At 40.3% G+C, this 22523-nt stretch overlaps 1 protein-coding gene across 1 annotated transcript; it reads right to left on the minus strand.

The window, feature by feature from the left end:
• Positions 1–173: 173 nt before the first annotated feature.
• On the minus strand, positions 174–22139 carry LOC121528039 (neoverrucotoxin subunit beta-like). The gene is made up of 6 exons (XM_041815145.1): positions 22102–22139; positions 17728–17827; positions 12664–14118; positions 12169–12441; positions 1332–2215; positions 174–284 (listed from the first exon to the last, which is right to left on the minus strand). Exons 2-6 carry the CDS (start codon positions 17816–17818, stop codon positions 174–176), a joined length of 2814 nt encoding a protein of 937 aa, XP_041671079.1. The 5' UTR covers positions 17819–17827; positions 22102–22139.
• Positions 22140–22523: the final 384 nt, after the last annotated feature.

Raw genomic sequence — 22523 nt, forward strand, 5'->3', positions numbered from 1 at the left:
AGGATTCAAACATTTCTGCAGAAAAAAATCTAAAAACAACCACAGCATGACAGACATGCCTATCCATCCAATGACATCAACACCCTGGCCTGAAGTTGTTGTGAATAGTGATTGAGACATTCATGCACCACTCTAATAAATCTGTATTAACATGCATTGTTCCATCTGCGGGTTCAGTGCGAGTCTCTGGGGGGAGGGCCAGGGTACTGTTCATTAGTTTGATAGCAGAGAGGAAGAAACTGTTCTTGTGGCAGTAGGTTTTGGTCCTGATGGACCTCAACGTCCTGCCAGAAGAGAGGGCCTCAAAAAGTCCTTGTACAGGGTGAGAGGGGTCGGCTGCAGTTTTACCGGCACGCCTCAGAGTCCTAGAGGCGTACAGGTCATGGAGAGATGACAGGCTGCAGCAGTCACCCTCTCTGCAGAGTGGATGATACGCTGTAGTCTGTTCCTGTGCCTCAGCTGCAGCGTACCAGACTGTAGCTGGGCTTCCAATACACTTGGAAATGTGCAAAATCTAAATAGCACAATGAAAAACTGGTAATGGAAACACTTTAATTTTAAAAAACCTCTAAAATATCGATAAAAAGTTTTTACGCTTTCATGAGGAGGTTTTGCAGGCGTTTTGATATAGAAATATATTGCAAAAGTGTAATGGAAACACTTTTTCCGCATATATAAAAGTCACGGGACGCGACGTACAGTGTCACATGACCACTCCGAGACAACATGGCGCGGTACGTGTGGGCAGAAGAGGAGCCGAGACTTTTCTTAACATTATACTTATACCTGTTAACGTGACTTTTGCCATACATACGGGCAGTAGTCGAGTTGTAAAAAAAAATCAGGGGGGATGGTCAGGGCTGTAGCCAGGGTTTCAAAATAAGTGAGGTCCAGAATGTACCCCCCCCCAAAATACATATACATATATATATATATATGTGTGTGTGTATATATATACACTGCCATATTTTTGCTGCTTTTTGACCATTTTCTCATGTTTGCCCATTTTAGTCACTTTTACACTTATTTTTTTGCTGCTTTTTGACCTTTTTTCTCCCATTTTGCCCATTTAAATCACTTTTGCACTGATTTTTTGCCATGTTTTTGCTGATTTTTGACCTTTTTTCTCCCAATTTTGCCCATTTAAGTTACTTTTATACTCTTTTTTTTGCTGTTTTTCCTGCTTTTAGACCTTTTCCTCTCATTTTTGCCCATTTAAGTTACCTTAAAGCACGATTGTACTTATCAAAATTTAAGTAAAATCGCTTTTATTTTGTGAAAAACCGTAATGGAAACCCAGCTTGTGATGCATAAAGTAAGGATGGACTCACGGTGTAGAGGGATGCCATCGTCTTTGAAACCTTAGTGTCTCTGTTCGGGTCGTACATAGCAAGCACTGGTGGTGAAGATAGGGCTTTCTTCAACGTTTCAAATGCTCTAGCCTGATCTGTCTCCCAGACCCAGCAATTTTTCTTTGACAGGAGGTTGCAGAGGGGCTTGTCTTTCTCCGCCAGCTGTGGAGTAAACTTTCCAAGCTGGTTGACCATTCCAAGAAAACTCCTCACCTCGCTCACGTTTGAAGGCTCCTTCAACTCCATGATAGCCTCCGTTTTCCTTGGGTCAGGGCGGATACCAGCAGCTGAGATAACGTGGCCCAGGAAGACCACCTCACTTTTGGAGAGTTCACATTTGCTCATGTTCAGTGTAATACCTGCTTTTTCCAAGCTTTTGAGAACTGCGTGTAGTCGAGCATCATGCTCTTCCTGGTCACGCCCCCACACCAGAAGATCATCGATGTGGCAAACCACGCCGTCCAGTCCTTCAGTAACCTCAGCCATCATGCACTGGAAGTGTTCAGGTGCTGAGGCTATACCGAAAGGTAAACGGTTAAAGTGGAACCTCCCAAAGAGCGTGATAAACGTTGTGTTCTTTGCAGACTCCTCAGAAAGTGGAATTTGCCAGAAGCCCATATTGGCATCAAGTTTGCTGAACAGTTTTGCTCCTGCAAGTGTCCCAAGGCTTTGTTCAACTGATGGCGGGATGAACTTTTCACGGCATACGTACTGGTTTATTCCTGTGAGGTCCACGCACAAACAAACCTTTTTGCTGTCCTTCTTAGGTGCAACCACCATGCCTGCGCACCAGTCTGTCGGCCCACTCACTCGACTGATGACACCCAGACTTTCCATCTGCTGGAGCTCCTCTTTGACTTTCCCTATTAATGGCAAAGGAATTCTCCTGGGGGTTTTCAAGGAGAATGGCACAGCATCTGGTTGAAGCTTAATGGTGTATGGTTGTTTTACCTCCCCCAGAACACTGCATAGCTTGGGGTAGCTGATCTTTAAGCTCTCTAGATCTATGCTTTCCACACGTTTGAGTAAGCCAAGGGCTATAATGGCAGGTAACCCCAGCAAAGGTGTTCCCAGATTTTTCACCACATATACATTTTCTATGGTCTGTTTCGATCCAGTACTCAGTTGTAGTCTGGCAAACCCTGACACATCCTGTGGGACCCTCCCTGGACCAAGCAGTGGTTTCACTGCTCTCTGTAGAACTGGCTTTTGTGTTTCTAGGAAAATGTTGTTTAAGTCTTTCTTTGATATAACTGTGACATCTGCACCGGTGTCCAGTTTAAAGGTTATGTTTTTGTCACATATTTTTATTAATGCAGTCCAAGCATTAAAGAAAGAAGAAAGCTCCATTTTCCTCTTCTATACCATGCACAGCTTTACCTGTTAGGTACACTCTCTGGTAGTGACCTTTTTTTCCACAGGAACAGCACTTAGCATCTTTAGCAGGGCACTCATGTTTTGGGTGGGGTAAGCCTCTACATTTGTAGCACTGAGAGCTTTTTGTGTTCTTGCTTAGAAAGCTATGTGGCTTTGCTCCAGCTCCTTTTGCTTTGTTAAATTTCATCTTTTCTTTGTTGTCTGCTTTTAAACACTCTGTCAACAACACCTATATCTATCTTTCTAACACCACTGACTTCACTCCTCAGTGTGTCTTGTTGCTTTTTGATTTCCTCTGATTGTCTTGCCATGTTTATAGCCTTTTCCAGGTCAAGGTCTTTTTCCATTTGCATGCGTTCTGAGAGTCTTGTGTCGGCTAGACCGACCACTATCCTGTCCCTTACTAGCTCATCATGTAGCATTCCGTAGTTGCAGTGTTCGGCTAATGCAAACAGGGCAGTAACAAAAGCGTCGACGGTCTCGTTAGCTTCTTGTTTTCGCATATTAAACCTTGCACATTCATACACGACGTTCTTTTTCACTATGAAGAAAGACTGGAAGCCATCCCTCACTGTGGTGTACTGACGCTGGTCCGCAGCACTTAGCTTTAGGCCTCTCAAAACATGGTCAGCTTCGTCACCCATACAGTAAATTAAAGTGTTCACCTGGTTCTCCTCAGAGCTTGCAGTTAGATTGCTTGCTTGACGAAAGCGTTCCAATCTCCAGATCCATTTTGTCCACTCGTAAGGCTTGGAGAAATCAAAGGGCTCCGGTGGCTTAATGCTAAATGTAGCAGCGTTCGTGTTAGCCTTCCTGCTAACTCCTTCTCCACTCTGCTCGTCTCCGTTGTCACTCATAATGCTCACCGTTCTCTCTCCTTCTTATTTCTTGTTGACTGTGAACATGTCTGACTCGGTTTATTAGACTCCCCCTGAAACCATGGATACACGTCAACAAACTCTCATAGGTGTCTCACAACGACTCCTAGTGGACAGTGTGCATAACTCTTTTTTTCTTCTGTTATTTTCTAACAGTAAAATAACAGTAACACCACAGCAGGTACCCAGGAAATGGAAATGACATGAGTGATGTCAACATAAGAAGTGATGTTACAAACCGAACCTGGTGCAGGGGTTGGCAACCTGCAACTCCAGAGCCGCATGTGGCTCTTTCCCTCTCCTAAGTGTCTCTTTGCAGATCTACCTTAACAATAAAAACAAAGGAAACTTTCTTTTGTTAAACATCTATTTTTTGATACTATAGTTGGGAATACTTTATCTGTAAAATGTGCAGCTTTTTTCGTTCACTTTAACAAAAAAAAGCGCAGGGGCTCAACAGATCACTAGGTGTACTGGTGAATGCAGTTGCAATAAAATTAGTCAATCCCTATTGCAAATCTGGTTTATGGTGAAAAATTACAGACTTTCAGCTGTTTTCAATGAATAAATCAAACAATAGGAATTGAAATAGTTCAACACAACTAATGCTTGAAGTTGTTTCCCCAAATTCAGCTGAAAATGCAATTTATGACTTCTCTAGCCTCAAAATGATTCAACTATATGACAAAAGGGCAAACCAAACCACTTGCTGTCATGCAGCTGAGTAGGAACCTAATCTCTTGCCAGGTTTTAAAACAGGTATGAAGGCAGAAATGTTGACTCTGGCCAAGTTTAAGATCAACAAAAGTACCATGAGCATTCACTGACAGTTTAAAATACTTCCTGGTATCATGGTGACTTCTTAATTCTTTGAAACGAGTCTGTAGGCCTGTAGATTTGGTGTTGCACAGTATTTGTATAACTTTTATACAGTATGTTATGGTCACTCCTTTGGATAAATTACTGTTATAAAACCATGATTGTTTGGGGGCCATGGTTCAGCACACATAGTCTTAACTATTAAAGAAGGGGAAAAAAGAATACAAATATGACACTAGAGCTGCAGGCAGCGCTGGAGGGCCCTTGCATTCCGATGCACTTCAGGGTGTGTCACAACTGCTGGAGTGTGGGAATAGTTGGTTGTTAGCAGACCCAGGCAGTGGGTTGCAGAGCTTAAAAGGTAAAGTACAGAAAGAGTAATGAAGATATGACCCATTTGTGTCACTTCCTGTCACCAGTGGGGCTAGGATTTATTTTTTAGATGTAGGCGAGTTCAGTGTGACACTGTCGTCTTGCCAGAGAATTTGTAAAACATAGGCTGTGTCTGAGATCACTCTCTATTCACTATAGAGTGAAAACGCTATTTTGTAGTGGTGACTGAATTCTGAGTGAGCATTGTTATTCACTATACACCATGTTCCACATTATTACGTAAATCTAGATCTTTAGCTTGAGGATGCTCCAAAGGTCCTCAACAGGGTTGAGGTCAGGGGAGGATGGGGGCCACACCATGAGTTTCTCTCCTTTTATGCCCATAGCAGACAATGACACAGAGGGATTCTTTGCAACATGAGATGGTGCATCGTCATGCATGAAGATAATTTTGCTGTAGAAGGCATTGTTCTTCTTTTTGTACCATGGAAGAAAGTGGTCAGTCAGAAACTCTATATACTTTGCCAAGGTCATTTTCACACCTTCAGGGACCCTAAAGGGGCCTACCAGCTCTATCCTCATGTATCAGAACCTGACTCCGCCCCCTCCTTGCTGACATCACAGCCTTGTTGGGACATGGTGGCCATCCACCAACCATCCACTACTCCTCCATCTGGACCATCCAGGGTTGCACGGCACTCATCAGTCAACAAGACTGTTTGAAAATGAGTCTTAAGGTATTTCTGGGCCCACTGCAACCATTTCTGCTTGTGAGCATTGGTTAGGGGGAGCTGAATAGTAGCTTTATACATGACTGCAAGCCTCTGGAGGATCCTACACCTTGAGGTTGGTGGGACTCCAGAGGCACCAGCAGCTTCAAATACCTGTTTGCTGCTTTGTAATGGTAAATGGCAAACAAAAACTCCCCAGGGCCACGCCTTTTTAGATAAAATTTTGACCCTAGCATATGTGTAATATCAACTCCTTGGGAACTGCCTGAGCAGATTTCAGCGTGATTTGGCCAACCATGGAGGTACCAGAATGTGAAATTCAGGAGAAGTGACTTTCTCTTGCCAGAGGGTGGCGCTGCACAATTTTTCAAAATTTAAAAATATCAATGTGTTCTAGCCTGGACTGTTATCAGGCACATGAAGTTTGGCTAAGATACGATGATGTATTCTGCTGTGACAAAGAAATGATATTGATGCATGGATGTATACAGGGCCAATGCTTGATTATTCTTGTGAAGTTTAGTGTTGATTGAAATAACACCAAAAAGTTAGAGGGCAATATTGGTGTAATTTCTCAGCAATAAATAGACAAAAACAAACTTTAACTTTGGGCACCGATAACGGCCCGGTCCTATGGTGAAAACTCACAGTTTAGCACAACTTTGAATCTCTAGTTTGAGTAACAAAATAGACAACCAACAGAAAAAACTGATTTGTATAGTACGGCATAACATACACAGCACACAGCACCTCTTCTGCCTCTCAGCTGTAGAAAGCTGGGATTCCACTTTAGGATGTTATAACAGAATACACAGTGATTTGGCCACGGATTTGGGAAAAGAGAAAGAATGGTTTGACTAAAAGTTTGACCAAAATATCACTTATTTTGGACAAGAACTGGACCAAAATGCTGTTTCCTGTTTAGTGAGTTTAGAGTAAACTCATAAATGTTTGAAATGACTAAAAAGTGACTAAAACTATTTAATATCATAACCTTAACACTAAAAGTAATACAAAAAAACTGCTTTCAAATGAACACTGTTCTAAATGATCAATAACTGTTTTAAGAGAAAAACTGCTGAAGACAGTAAATGGCTGAAACTCGGAAGGAAAGATCAGATGAGGACAAAAATTTATCTGGAAGTTAGAAATATCATTGATCAGTATAAATGAAGATGCACAGTTTATTGGGTTAGATTTCAGTTCACATTCAAACACCACTTACCTGTGTTTTCTTATCCTGATATATTCATCCATTCTAAGACCGGTAACATGTAAGATTTGAACTTGAAAGTAGTATGGCATACATTTCTTGGTCTTCTTGAACACAATGATGTACAACACTTCAAAACGGTTGCTATGAAAGGGTTTGAGATAAAAGAAACTGCCACAAAGGCGTGCCACAAAATGGTCTGTTCATTCAACGGTGGAAACACATCTGCAAAACATGGGAAACGCTCACAATCACAGGTGTACAGTTGTGTCACATGCACTTCTCAGAGGTGAGGCATTAGCAGCTAGGTAGCACTAATTATTCATGCAAATTAAACCCAAGCTTCTCTTCGACCACGTCTTTATGCCAGCAATATATATTTGTTACAGTCATAACCATCGGTAATGGGCAGTACTCCCTGCATGGTTTGCCTCAGTCATTTGACATCGCATGACATGAGATGATGGCTGTTTGAAAGAAAAACTGCAGCAGGCCCCGTCTGCCATGTCACAACCAGATGTCCACCAAGTACCGACGTGGTACAAAGGTACAAAGGCCCATTCACTGCTGCTTGTAGCCCTAGTTACATTTTAATTCTTTGTGGCCTCAGAAAAATGATGAGCCTGAAGAAGAAAATGCCTGCCAACAAATTCTTTCTGTTACCTGTACCATCTCTTTTGTTTTGAGGAAATATGTCTGAAAAGTATCACCTGCCAAGTCACAGAAATGCTACAGTCACATAAAGTTTCAGAACAGACTGTGAAGGGGAATTTTCCAGGAAGAGATCGAGACAAAAACCCTGCTGAAATGCTGGAGTCCTGCCATGTTTAGAACAGATATGTGAAGGGGAATTCTCCAGGAAGAAACAGAGAGAAAAACCCTGGCTAGATGGAAGACTCTCCTCAGTGCCTGCAATACACAAGATAGCCCACTTGGCTTTTTATATATACTGCATACTGTAAACAAGGCTGCCATTATTAAAAGTTGTGCACTCCCCTCCAACAGTACTGGAACAGTGAGGCCTATTCCTTTATTTTTGCTATTGACCTAAAATATTTGGATTTGACATGAAAAGATGACTATTCAACAAGAGATCAACATTTCAGCTTTTATTTCAAGGTATTTATATCTAACCTTGCAAAGCAGATGGATTCACCTGTTTCTGTGTTTCTCACTGGTTAATCCATCTTACAGAGCTCCCGTCTGAACCGTTTGGGCCTGGTCAGAAAGTGACAGGACCAATCAGCGACGAGGGGCAGTACTTTCGGGCGCGGCAGAGTCGTGATATAAACAAGCAGCAACAAGAGGCCAGTGCAATTATGGTGGGAGACATTAGCGTGGATGCTGCTAAAGCGCCAGTTTTTCAGAACTTGATGATATTTCTTCGTTAAAAGAAGAACAAAGAACAGCAGTGAGTTGTTTTCTTTCCAAAAATGACAAAAGTCGTGTACTTACATGTCTACAGTCGCCATGGTTTGCGTTATGCAGTTCTCTATGGAGTTTACTCTTCGGTAGCAGTGCACGCGCACCTCGGTAGCGGCTACGATGTCAAGTGTTTGTTGCTCTGATTGGCCTGTAAAGATGTGACTGACAGAACTTTCATCCAATTACCCTCCAAGTTTTCTTTCAAAGGCTCTTCCCTTTCCCAAATACTATCAGTGACTGCGTTTACATGGACTTGAGTATCCCAGTTATGAGTCATATCCCGGTTTTTATCATATTCGGGATACTGTGTTTACATGAGCACAGAGAAACCCGGTTATTCATATCTCTGTATATATGAGAGAAAGTAGTATCCTGGTTTCTGATCACTGAATCATATCTGTGCAGATAGTTGTGATGTTATTTAACAGCATCAGAAAGTTTGAAATTTGAGAAAAATTAGATGGTTATTTTGGATTTAAAACAGTTAAATGCCAGCATTACGCTGCAGTAATGGTACCCACCTCATTCCAACAACGGGAGAAAACAAAACTAATCTCGTTTAAAGAACGCTTAATCTGCAGAAAAAAAGAGACTGAGAGGATGGTAAGGAGTGAAAGGGAGATCTCAAATGAGTAAGCGCTCATGGCGTTAGCGGTCATTCTCTGTCTCTACAGTAAAGTACGCTCACGTTTCGCTCATGGCTGAAAATTTAAACTGTTCACGTTTTATCTAAATATGAGCGCGTTTTGATCACAGACTGATCCTCTGCAGACACTGACGCTCAGCTGTCACTCTCTCTGGGCAGAGCGGATCAGCTGATCCTCCGCCGCCCAGACAGACGCAGTATTTACAGTATCTGAAGTTAAACTAAGTTCAATCAAAGTTGTGCCTGCGCACGTAGTCTACAGCAGCCAGAAAACAGGATACTGCGTCTACATGGCACAGTGTCCTGTTTTCTTTTGGAGTTCTCAGGTAGCAAAACTTGGTAGCAAAACTTGGTTTCTCAAAACCGGGATACAGTAATATCCCAGTTTCTGCAGGCGTATACATGCACAAAGAGAAACCGGGATACTCAAAAAACCCAACAGAAAATGGGATACTAAAGTCCATGTAAACGCAGTCAATGAGCAGTTTACCAGATGGATGTGTGAATCAAATCCATCTGGCGTGTCAGGTTAATTTACATCTGGATCTGATACACAACTTAGAACAGGGGTGTCAAACTCAAGGCCCAGGGGCCAAAACTGGCCCATGGTGCAGTTATACCCGGCCCACCAGATCATATGATATTTTTATTAGAACTGGTCCACCAGTAAGAGGTCTGCAGATTTACTCCAGTATAAAAATGTAAACTTTCCCTTGATGATTTATAATGCCCTTGTTAAGTCATAAAAATTATAAAAAGCAAACAGTAAATATAATTTGATAAAAAGTCAGGAACAAAGGAGATATTTCTGTATATCTTCAATTTTGCATCTGACATGACTAAAAGTTATGGTTTTGACCGTTTATTTCATATTTTAACCTTTTCAACTCCTAACGTTTTCTCTTTTTCTCTCATATGTTAACCTTTTAGATTGATTATTTTACATTTTAAATCCTATTTTTGACCTTTAAAAGTCAAGATTTTTACTCCTAACTTTGACTTTTATCTCAGTTTTTTTTACCTTTAAAACTCATGATTTTAAGTTATTTCATATTTTGACTTTTAAACTCATGAATTTGAAATTTTATCTCATATTTTGACATTTTAAACTCACAATTTCAATGTTTATCTCACATTTTGATTGTTAAATATCATGATTTTGATTTTTTTCTGTTTTGCAAACATTTCAACTCTTAACTTTCACTTTTATCTCATATTTTGATTGTTAAATATCATGATTTTGAATTTGATTTTAGTTTTGCTGACCATTTCAACTCCTAACTTTGACTTTTATTTCAATTTGTACTCTTAAAACTCATGATTTTGAATTTTATTCATATTTTGACTTTTAAAACTCATGAATTTGAAATTTTATCTCATGTTTTGACCTTTAAAACTTGTGATTTTGACTTTTAGGGCATTTTTTGAATGTTTAATATCACGGTTTCAGTATTCTATCTCATATTTTGCCTTTTCAAACATTATTGTAACCTTAGATGTCATATTTTTACCTTTAAAACTTCTAAGTTTGACATTTTATCTCAGATTTTGAGTTTTTAACTCATCATTTTGACCTTACAACCTCAAACTCATTTAGGTTGACTCTCAATGGTTAAATCTTGACCCTGTTAGGCCCTCAGGTTAGACCCAAATTCAGAATCTGGCCCCTGCTGTGATTGAGTTTCACACCCCTGACTTAGAAGATAGCACCTTTTGTTTGAAGTCACCCAGTTTTCATGTGAGCAACAGTACTGGAACATGTGACTGGCAGGTGTGTTTTGTTGCTCAGACGTGTCCCATTACATTGATTATTTAAACTGTAAATAGCGCTGAATGTCTACACTCAGTATCAGGTTTGGGTTTTGCCTATGCAGACTGCATTAGTGCTGTAACCAACATGAAAACCAGAGAGCTGTCTATGGGTGAAAAAAAAAGGCAACTGTGAGGCTGAGAGAAGATCAGAGCCATTGCACAAACATCAGCCATAGCCAGAACAACCATAAGGAATGTCCTGAAGAAGAAAAAAAACACTTTAATATTTTCTGCTACAGACTATGATAAGAAACAACATACCCAGGAAAACTGCCATTTATTTAGTTGATGGATTCACAAAACACAAAACTCCATAATCCAATACATAAAAACAGCAGAGGCTAAAACTGCCTGAGACAGTGTTAAAATAATAAGATAATAAAAAAACATGCACCTTAGACCCTCAGAAACATTAATGACTCAATAAAAATGATTAGAACTTGGTAAAATAAGTCACATTAAATCTTTCATCAGTTCACAAATTAACCCGTCGACAACATAGAATTAAAAAATAGTCACACTGAAATCATCCCAAAACAACTCAATAATTCTGTTGCAATACTTTTCTGAATAACTCAATGACAAAATCAAAGTAACAAACACAAAAATCACACTTTAATAATCACCAAAACTCAATAACTGTCCTGATACATTTCTGAATAACTCAATGACAAAATCAAAGTAACAAACACCAAAATCACACTTTAATAATCCCCAAAAACTCAATAACTGTCCTGATACATTTCTGAATAACTTCTTTTTCTCAAAACCATCAAACTACTTTGAAAAAATCTGTTAACATGGAAAAATGATGTTTTATTTCTAATGAATGATTACGCAGTCGAATAAAGGTCAATCCTCTAGTAGCACTTCAGTTTTCTATTGGAAAGTCCTTTAAGGATAAAAATGGCTGCTTCCAAAAACATTCATAAAGATGTCATTTAACAGGCACAGATGGCCTGGCATGAGTGCGCCCCTAGTGGCGAGGCCTCGCTTGCATGTCCCTCCCCCACTCTCATCCCTGTTTCTGATTCTATCCACTGTCCTCCTCTATCATTAAAGGAATAAAAAGCCAAAGAAGAGGCTTAAATGATGGGAGCTGAGTGACTCTTTGGAAAATTACTGTCCTGGTAATGTTAAAGATGAGCAAGAAAATTAATTTGGATGCATGTTGGGATTTTATGCAGCGTCTGATTCAAATTGAACTCCAGTGTGTTCTTATTATGTCAGATGGAATACAGACGTTTAAAACACACCTGATTTGTTGTTTAAAAAAGTGCTCATCTTCTTTTGTTTTTGGGACTTTAGTAGTTTACCATTACTACACTGCGTTCCCCGATAGAAAAGGCGGGGTAAACTGCCTCTGAGAAAGTGGTACTAAAGGTGTGGTGGTGGTGTAGTGCATCATTTTGGAACTGATAAAAAGACAGAGTTCCAGCAGCAAAGTCAAGATACACCCCCACCAGTGTGAGAAAACAGGGATAATACTTGAGCTGTTTCTGTTCATTATTGTGCCATGCAGTGACTTCAACTCTTGATTCAGTGGTCTTCCATTCCAAACACCAGGACATGGCGTTCGCACCGAGCTTGGCATCATCTCCTTCCCCTTTCCTGGGGATCCCTTTGTAGCAAACACCTACTGAAGTGTTTTCCATACCAGGGTGCACGCCCACCTCCCAGTAACAGCACCCAGTCAGCCCCTCCTTACACAAAATCTGAGGAAGATCATCAAATCTCTGAGGCAGGTCCCGATACATCTGAGCTGGTCCATATCTAGCCTCACTGCGTTCCACCCTCTGATCCACAGTGAGATTCTGGTTTGCTGTGTCCGGGTCCAGGGTGACATCAATGAAGTCTGGTGGAGGAGTAAAAAAAGGGCATGATTCAGCTTTGGAATATTTTAAACACATTTTAAACTGAGAATGTGGTAAAGTTCTAACACATAAATGATATCAAAGCTAAGTGCCATGACCTGAAGCAGCAAATAAATGTGTGAAATTAAACTAGGGTTGATAAGGAGGACATATGTAGGGAAGACTGTTTAGTTATTTCTCAAATAGTTGGAAAAAGTACTCACACATGGCGAAGTCTCCTCTGTTGTTTACATCAGCCAAATCACGCTTTTCAGGCTCTGGTTTCAGGATGCCTTCTTTGAGCCTGTAGATGGTTGCTCCTTTGTGGTTCTCATCTGCTATAGATGTTATCAGAAGGATGCTGTAGTTGTCAGGAAACTGCACACTCTTAAAAAACCTGGCCATACTCCTCATCCTTCTAACCACTGTTTCTGAATAGTACCAGGGGTCCTCTTCTGCATTTTCTTTTTCAGCTGAATCCAAGAAGTCGGCTATTGCCTCAAGGCCAGAGTCAGGGCTGTGCAGAGATGTGAAAACATAACACAGGGCCTCCTGACTACCAGCCTTGAGAACCGCTTTTTCAACAGCAGATTGATTTGGGACAACTTTGATCTCTGGTTTGGCTCCCTTCATGATGGCCAGGCAGAACTTGATGACATTGATTTCTTTCTCCTTACCGTCCATCCACTTGCTGAGACGTTCATGACTGAAGGGGGACTTTGCTCTGTCTTCCAACATTTGCTTTACTGATTTCTCATCTTCTTCACCTTCACGTATGAGGGGCAGTTTCTCTGCAAACACCCTCTTGATGTCAGACACATATGAATCACACAGGTTTTGGAAACGGTGTAACTTCCCTTGAATTGGTGGAAAGCGCTTAACATCTTCATCATCCATAGCCTCATTAACCCTCATTCCTACTTGTGTCAAATCTTCCAGGGCGTCCTGCACCTCCCTTAAGAGTTCCTGACTGATCTCACACTGCAGCTGGGCAGCACTGGACTCCAGATCCTTCAGTGGCAACAGCCAGACCTTCTGAGGAATGCAGTTCTCTTTCTTTTCTCTTATCAGCTTTGGAAGTTCTGCATATGTATTCACTGCCTCTTCAAATGTTGTAGGGTTGCTTTCAAGAGTAAGGTCTCCATAGAATTTGCAGGAGAATTTATTAGTCAGTTTCTTTTCTTCATCAGTCAGCTTGATGTCAACCTTGCCCCCAACGTCGAAAGAGGGTATCTTCTTTATCACAGCTTCCATACTGCCCTGGATCTCCTGTGTGGTGCTGCTGTCAAGCTTCTCACTGTCAAACACAAAGAAAGCATTTGCCCCGTAGAGGATGCCTGCGACGACATGTGTTGCAAAGCCCTTCTTGATACGTTCTATCTGCTCTTTATTCAGGGTTCCCAAGTCAGCCAGAGACAGCTGTTTGAAGCAGGTGGTAACATTGTACTGACAGATCACCCGACTCTGATTCTTGAACTTCTTTGTATTGTTCAGATAATGGGCAGACCCTTCAACCTTAACCAATCCGCTCATAAAGCTGGCCTCCAGAGAGGCGTTGATATCCATCAGAGAGGACTTGGACTCGATTGAGTCAGATGCAGAGACTTTAAAGGAACTGGTGGAGTGAGGAGTTTCAACTGTATTCTCTTCAAGATCTTTACTATGCCACAGTGTCAGACCTAGAGGAACGAGAAAACATCAGTCACTGGATGAAGAAAGACTAGTAGCCATACAATCTCCAGGAGTATGTGGGCAGAGAGCTAGAGCCTCCTTTGAACCCATCTACCAGTCACAGTCTCATAGATCTCATACAGTTGCAAGAAAAAGCATGTGAACCCTTTGGGATATCTTGGATTTCTGCATAAATTGGTCATCAAATGTGTTCTGATCTTCATCTAAGTCATAACAATAGACAAACACAGTCTGCTTAAACTAATACTGCACAAAAAATGATATGTTTTCATGTTTTTATTGAACAAAACATTTAAACATTCACAGTGCAGGGTGGAAAAAGTATGTGAACCCCTAGGCTAATGACTTCTCCAAGAGGTAATTGGAGCCAGGAGTCAGCCAACCTGGAGTCCAATCAATGTGATGAGATTGGATGTGTTGGTTAAAGCTGCCCTGCCCTATAAAAAACACGCACCAGTTTTGAGTTTGCTGTTCTCAAGAAGCATTGCCTGATGTGAACCATGCCTGGCACAAAAGAGCTCTCAGAAGACCTACGATCAAGAATTGTTGACTTGCATGAAGCTGGAAAGGGTTACAAAAGTATCTCTAAAAGCCTTGATGTTCATGTGTCCACAGTAAGACAGACTGTCTACAAATGGAGAAAGTTCAGCACTGTTACTACTCCCCCTAGGCGTGGTCGTCCTGTAAAGATGACTGCAAGAGCACAGCGCAGAATGCTCAATGAGGTGAAGAAGAATCCTAGAGTGTCGGCTAAAGACTTACAGAAGTCTCTGGCACATGCTAACATTTGTGTTGACAAATCTACAATAAGTAAAACATTAAACAAGAATGGAGCTCATGGGAGGACACCACGGAGGAAGCCACTGCTCTCCAAAAAACATTGCTGCACGTTTGAAGTTTGCAAAAGAGCATCTGGATGTTCCACAGCACTACTGGCAAAATATTCTGTAGACAGATGAAACCAAAATTGAGTTGTTTGGAAGGAACAGACAGCACTGTGTGTGGAGAAAAAAGCGCAGCACACCAACATCAAAACCTCATCCCAACTGTGAAATATGGTGGAGGGGCCATCATGGTTTGGGGCTGCTTTGCTGCCTCAGGGCCTGGACGGATTGCTGTCATTGACGGAAAAATGAATTCTCAATTTTATCAAGACATTTTGAAGGAAAAGTTAAGACCATCTGTCCACCAACCGACGCTCAACAGAGGATGGGTGACGCAACAGGACAACAAACCAAAGCATAGAAGTAAATCAACAACAGAATGGCTTCAATAGAAGAAAATACGCCTTCTGGAGTGGTCCAGTCAGAGTCCTGACCTCAGCCCAATTGAGATGCTGTGGCATGACCTCAAGAGAGCGATGCACACCAGACAACCCAATAATATTGCTGAACTGAAACAGTTTTGTAAAGAGTCAAGTCTCAGCTTGCTCCCTTTGTCTCAGTCATCAGGTGTAAGGTGGTCATAACACTCTTTCTTCAGTCTTGGCATTATGACAATTTCAGACGTTTGACATTGTGGTAAGTGCTCTCTTATACAAGTTTGTTCTTCAGTGACGCGACCAGTGGGAGTCACTGTTGTGTGTCAGCACATTAAATCCCTTCATTCTTCAAATTTGAACACAAGTGTACTGAAGGGGATTGATTTGATTTGGTTGTTCAAAATCTGGACATGACAGCATAATTAGCAACCATTTTATACCCTAGGACCTCACACAGCACAGAACAGTGCTGCAGGCGCACTCCTTTGTAAATTGCTTGGTAACACAAGTTTTAGACTCTATCTTGTTTTTACCTGTGAAAGCTTTGTGTTGTGCCTTTCCAAATATATTTTTCATGCATTTTTAGTTCTTTCAGAACATTTTCTAGAGGGCCTGGAACTTGGCTGACTTTCTGGGGTCTCTGACGACAGTGTTGTTTTATACAACAAGAAGTGACACAGTTTAGAAAAACGTTAATAACTTTTAAACCATTAGTCATAGACATTTCCTCTTCTGAAAGTTGACCATTTTGCCCTTTGTTTGCTACCCTCGATGTCTCCGTAGCCCTTAAGGATGCCGTTTGAGGGAGCTCGGAACTTCAGTGACTGTTTAGGGTCTTGAAAGATTAAATCCACGATGTTAGAACTGATGAGTCTTTTTGTTCATTTCTAATCCATTTCAGACCATTTACTTTGGTTTTCTTCGTAGGGTAGCGCCATATTTGTTGAGGCCAATGTTTACATGCAGTGCATTGTGGGTAGGGCTGTCCTCTAGTAGCAAGATGTTGCGTCTCTACTGCTTAAAGGAATGGGACAACTGAATCTAACTGCAAAAAAGCACCTGGACTTTTTTGTATACATATACTGTTTAACAGCATTATTTTTCTCAGTAACAGGTAATCTAACTAATTACTATTTCCATCATTACAACGCCGTTATCGTTACCAACAATTAAATGTGGTGCCTATAAACTAAAGCTACTCATTGAAGCTCTGGCCATCCGACTTGGCTCTCAGCCACAGGAGCTGCAAAACTGTTTATGTTTTTCTTTGGTGAGGGAGGATGGAGGGACGAGACAACTGCATAAGTGATGATGATTGGCTAAGGTAGAGTAAGCTTTCATGGTAAGCCAATCAGAGGCAGTGTTCAGTTTACACACAAACCACACACACACACAGCAGCCCAGACACCCAAACTATCAGAGGTAAGCTGCATCAATGGCGAGTTTGGAGGGAAAGTTGGCATTTTCAAAGTGAAAGTACAGACACTACTTTATTCTTCTTGAGGTAAAAGGCAAGAATGTACATGTGAAGTGTCCATTATGTCCCGGAGCGAAGTGTTTGTCCACGTCTGTTGTTAGCAACTCTGATCTAATGAAGCATTTCTCAACGGCACACGCTTCTACAAAACTAGTGGACAAAAACAACGTAGTTGACACTGTTGATGATGATAGCAGTGTGGCTAGCGTGAGATCTGCTAACAAAGAAGAACACAGAGCCACGCCGTCCAAGCAGCTAAAGCTGGATTTTTCTGTTCCAGCTTCACAAAAACTTGTGACACAGACTGAACTGAAATGGAAAAGTTCTGTGCAAGTACCTGCCTATGCAGTTCTACTCTATGCAACTGGCTAGTTACTTTCCCTTGTAACTAGTTACTTTTATACGGGATTAATTCAGTTACTAACTCAGTTTTTGAGAGAAGTAACTAGTAACTGTAACTAATTACTTTTTAAAAGTAGCATGCCCAACACTGTTTATCAGTAAAAATCTTCAAGTTTCAAATTTTGTTTCTTTTAATTTTGTTTTTAGAGTCCTATAACTCTTTCAAAAATCAAGTGACATTACTGTAGTAGATATATTCTTAAAGCCCTGAAAGAAAAGATGTGTAGAGCTTGACTGTGGTTGATGTTATAAGCTTTTAAAGACAAATAGTCCAACATGATGGTGAAAAAATAGCTGTGAGCTCTAAGGTTTAATATAAAGTACTGTTTAGCCTGCTTAAGAGGAGAAAAACTAGATTGATTTGGGAATTTTAGTTTATGGGATCACAGGTATATAGAGATTACATTTTTGGCTTATAGAAATGAAATCAATTGAGCAGTTCAGATGAAGACTTACCTGTAATCAGCTCATCTTTGCGAGCATCGTAGAGCATCCCCATGGTGAAAGGACGACCGAGGGCAGCAAAATTAATGTTCTCTGAGTCCATTTCTACAACCTGTGGAGAAATGTAAAACTGAGTGAGAACAATGCCTCCAGTGCTATATTTACTTCTCATAGACAAAACAGGAACAATTTAAAAACATTTCAAGATTATATTATTGTGTGTAAATGATCCTATTTTTCCAGTTTATAAACAAAACAAGTCAAATCATTGATCCCAAGGCGTTCCCAGAGCAGACAGGATATACTGTATAATCCTTCCAGTACATTCTGAGTCATCCCGGAGGTCTCTTCCCTGCTGGACTTGCCTGAAAGACCTCCAAGGGAGGCGCCGAGGAGGCATCCTGATCAAATGCCTGAACCATCTCAGCTGGCTCGTTTTAATGCGAAGGAGCAGCAGTGCCACTTTTAGTTTCCTCTGGATGTCTGAACTCCTCATCTTATCTCTCAGGCTGAGCCCAGACACCCTCTGGAGAAAACTCATTTCTGCCACTTGTATCTGAAGAGGTACAGTGCTTAACACATTTATTAGACCACCTGTCATATCTGTCTCAGAGACCATCCAGCACCATGAAGTGCTTTAATGCGGACTCTTTCATTTTCAGTCAGCTCTCCACGTTTTACCATTTTGAACAGGAATGAGGAATTTCAAACTGAATTCACCCAATTTGAGCCGGCTCACTGGGCTTCCCTGAGAAGTCAGAAATGAATCAAGAATAACATTCAACCAATGAAACTCATTTTTCTGTTCAGGAATGCAAGTAAATAACTATAATTTGACATATTCATCAAGAAATATTAATGTTCTTTACTATTTTTTTAGTTTTTTTGTAAATCAGTAAATTTGAAAATTCATTGATATCAACAATAATTCTATTTTAGCATTAAAAATATCATTTGGGTTAAAGAGCATTAGGGGGGCATTATCTGATTCTGAGGGGAACTGTGGACAGGCCAGGGGCACGTATTTTTGTAAAAAAAAAAAAAAAGGCCTGAAAAAGTGTATGTTGCATAATATGTGACCTTTAAGATGGTCCTGATGTGTGTAATCAGTGTTAATTTTGGCAGCTACAGAGTAATTCACAAATCATCAGATCATGTTCAGTCATACTTTTAGTGAATTAACACGAGTATGTTCACAAGTGTGTGGTACGTTTGAAAAACATTCACTGCAGTCGAGGGCTGTCACGATATCAGATTTTCACATCGTGATTATCGTGGGTAGAAAATGTCACAATAACGATATTATCAAGATTTCAATTAAAAAATTAAATAACAATGGGACAATTAATCAAATTTATCTTTAACTTTATGTTGTGTTCTCTCTTTTAGCAGATGAATTACACTCAACATACCTGTCTAAGGAGGCACTGCAGCTGCTGTGTCATTGCAGAGGGTCAGTGTTTGTGTGTGAGGAGGAAGGGGGAGTATGGGCTGAGATTGGTGCCACCAGAAACTGAATTTGAATAGCATGATTTTACTTTGAATTTAATGTTTTGAAACTGAATTGTTTTGCTTTGAAATTGTATTTCATTCACTTGAGCATTCAACTCTACATATTCCTTAAATTCAAAAATCAAAAATTCAAATTCAGTTAATTCAATTCAATTTCAGTTTAGCGTGGCACATGTTTACGTCATGCACTTCAGTGAGGAAGAGTAATCGAGCACAGATAGTTCTCAACTGAGCGGGACTGCCAAAAATACAAATAGAAGAAGAACTGAGCGGAGCTGGTGTCTTTTCCGCTTTGTTTTAAGACCAGGGACGCAATAATCAGGTTTGTGTTACGATTAAAATTATTCATATTTATCATCATTTACAGGAAGAAGAACGCAATGTAAGTCCTCACATTACTGTAGCTATTGGAGCTAGCTACTAATATGGTTCAGCATAGATAAAGTCAATATGACAGGGATAGCTGGCTTACAGTATTTTCCTCCAGTGCATACAATGTCTAGATTGAAGAACAAGCCGGCTGGGGGAGGGTGGTGGAAATTGTTCCTCTCAAACAGCCAAGTTACCTTAACGACATTTAAAATAGTTATTTTGCTACTCTGTGCTCCCTGTATGAATGAGGCTTTTAAATAATGACGGAGCATAACGAGTGAGGAGCGCCCCGCCAGAGGAAACTGTTCGGTAGTTTATTGATCACGGAGAGAAAACTTGGATGAAGTTAAGTAAAGTGCCCAGATGGTCAGAAAAAATCCTTCTCAGGTATAATCGGTCACTGATGTACAACCCTGCGCTGTCAGCCATTCCCCCTGTTCATGCTTACCTGTTCAGTAACAGGTGCACTGCAGCTGTCAGACAGCCTGTCTGTCCCGTTTCCTTTCGTGCAAAAATTTTTACTATTTTAAATGGCATTAAGGTAACTTGGCTGTTTGAGAGGAACAATTTCCACCACCCTCCCCCAGCTGGCTTCTTCTTCAATCTAGCTAGGCATTACATGCACTGGAGGAAAATATTATAAGCCAGCTATCCCTGTCATATTGACTTTATCCATGCTGAACCATATTAGTAGCTAGCTCCAATAGCTACAGTAATGTTAGGACTTACATTGCGTTTTTCGTCCTGTAAACGATGATAAATATGAATGATTTTAAATTTAATACAAACCTGATTATTGCGTCCCTGGTCTTAAAACAAAGCCGAAAAGACGCCAGCTTCGCTCAGTTGAGGACTATCTGTGCTCAATTACTCTTCCTCACGGAAGTGGATGATGTAAACATGTGCCACGCTGAAGTGAAATTGAATTGTAGAACTGAATTTGAATTGAGTGAACTGAAATTGAATTGTTTATTTTTGAGTGTAAGGAATATATATAGTTGAATGCTCAAGTGAATAAAATTCAATTTCAAAGCAAAAAAAAAAAAAAAATCAGTTTCAAAGCAAATAAATTCAGTTTCAAAACATTAAATTCAAATTCAATATCATTATTCAAATTCAGTTTCTGGTGGCACCAATCTCGGCCCATAGGGGAGGGGTTGTTGGGGTGCTACAGGAGGGAGACAAAGCAGGGCGGAAGAAAACGGGGCAGATGTAGCAAACAAACTGTGTTCAAGTGGCACTGGATCATTTACACAGTATTATCATATGCACATTTTTAGCACGATATTGAAATTTTATTTTTTAATACCACGATTATTGTCAATATCGGTAAAATTGCGACAGCCCTACTGCAGTCAGAGGTTCTGGAGCCTCTCCACTCTTTGCTGATTATCAGTAACTGCTATTTAACTGACTAAAATGACAACTTTTACTCTGATGGAGATTAAGATTGAAGCCAATAAAGAAGACGTGAAAACCCACTGCAGCCAGATGACATTGCAACCATGAATGCTTGGCACAAAAATGGCATCCTATAAGTGAATCTATATTTTTATTTCATCCAAAATCATAGAGACCTGGTGTGATTTTTCGTACAACATACATGGTAAACACACAGATGTTCATTCAATAAAGTGAACTTGTCTGAGCATGCAGGGCTCTTTTCTAGAGAATTAAGGCCCATTGTTAGCTGTGATGGTTTAACTTTCCTGTTCTCTCCCAGGTCTGTCATGCATCAGTCGGTCAAAGCTCTGTGAAATTCTGTTGATTTAATAATGCCAGTATTAGTCCAATGATAACCCATGTAGAAGCTGAAGGAGCAGGCATTCCCATCACTAGAAAACTCAGGTTTCTACTCAGAATAAATCAGATCAATATAAGTAGGGCTATCAAGATTTATCGCATCAATGACAGTCAACTACAAATCTCAGTTAGTGGACTGAAGTATTTTAATCGCTCTTAATCCCTATTTTGTCTCTTTCAGGCCTCCATCCATCCAGTAATATCAATGTTTTACTGTCCTCCTATTTCCTTTTAATCCATAACATGCTCTTTCTTCTATGGTTAACTTTACATCAGATCCTCAGCATATCTATAAAAGCAGGTCTGTATCGGACAGGAAGTCAGATACCCTTCAGTTTAAGACAGTCAAACAATCAAAAAATGGCACAATAACTATTTTAAATGCAAAATAAGATCATTTTTAAATGCGATGAATAAGGTGTGATTAATTGTGATTAACTTCAAATTTTGTGTGATTAACTGTGATTCAAGTTTGTAATCTTTTGACAGCCCTTGTGAGAGAAATTTGTTTTGGCAGTGATGTCTCAGGTTTTTCTGAAGTTGTCTGCTCCCAGATTTCAGTCAAAATGAGTCTGAATGAGTTCAGGAACAAATTGGTGCTAAATGAAAGACTAAAAGAGTCCTATCTAATCTCAGAAACAGACTTTCCATCATTCATGCTTTTCCTCTCCTGTCTCCATCTCTAAAGTGAGCACTCACCTGATGAAGTTTTGTTGCTCTGCTGATTGGTCCGTGATTCTTGGTGACTTCTGATGGAGGCTGAAAGTCTGATCACCTGTGAGTTTATTTATACTCTCTCCTGCCATCTCCCACAACACACCTTAGCGTGACAACAGCTGAATGTGTTACAACAGACATTTTCACCTGGCAGTTTAGAAATAAAGCCAAGAGCAAAGAAATGACTGCAACATGACAGACATGTTGATCAATGAAAAAACACCAACGAAACCACCAAAGAACATTAAGATTACTCAGTCATGGGAACGCATCTGATAACTGAACCTAGAATTTATAAAGATAAAGATAATAAAGAAAGAAAGAATAAAGAAATATCTAAACTGAAAGATAATTCTCTCTCAATGATGTGGTTCTAAACTTAGTTTTTTTCAGTTTTTAGTCAT

Source organism: Cheilinus undulatus, linkage group 20, assembly GCF_018320785.1.
Source record: "Cheilinus undulatus linkage group 20, ASM1832078v1, whole genome shotgun sequence".
NCBI classification, from domain to species: Eukaryota; Metazoa; Chordata; class Actinopteri; order Labriformes; family Labridae; genus Cheilinus; species Cheilinus undulatus.

Excerpts from the sequence above, each read along its gene's own strand:
- LOC121528039 (XM_041815145.1), bottom strand. The coding sequence starts at position 17,818 with ATGGACTCAGAGAACATTAATTTTGCTGCCCTCGGTCGTCCTTTCACC. Across the intron at positions 12,442-12,663 it reads CAGAGGAGACTTCGCCATGT|ACTTCATTGATGTCACCCTG; the intron begins GTGAGTACTTTT and ends CTCCTCCACCAG. Across the intron at positions 2,216-12,168 it reads AGGAGATGATGCCAAGCTCG|GGAAAGTCAAAGAGGAGCTC; the intron begins GTGCGAACGCCA and ends TGCCATTAATAG.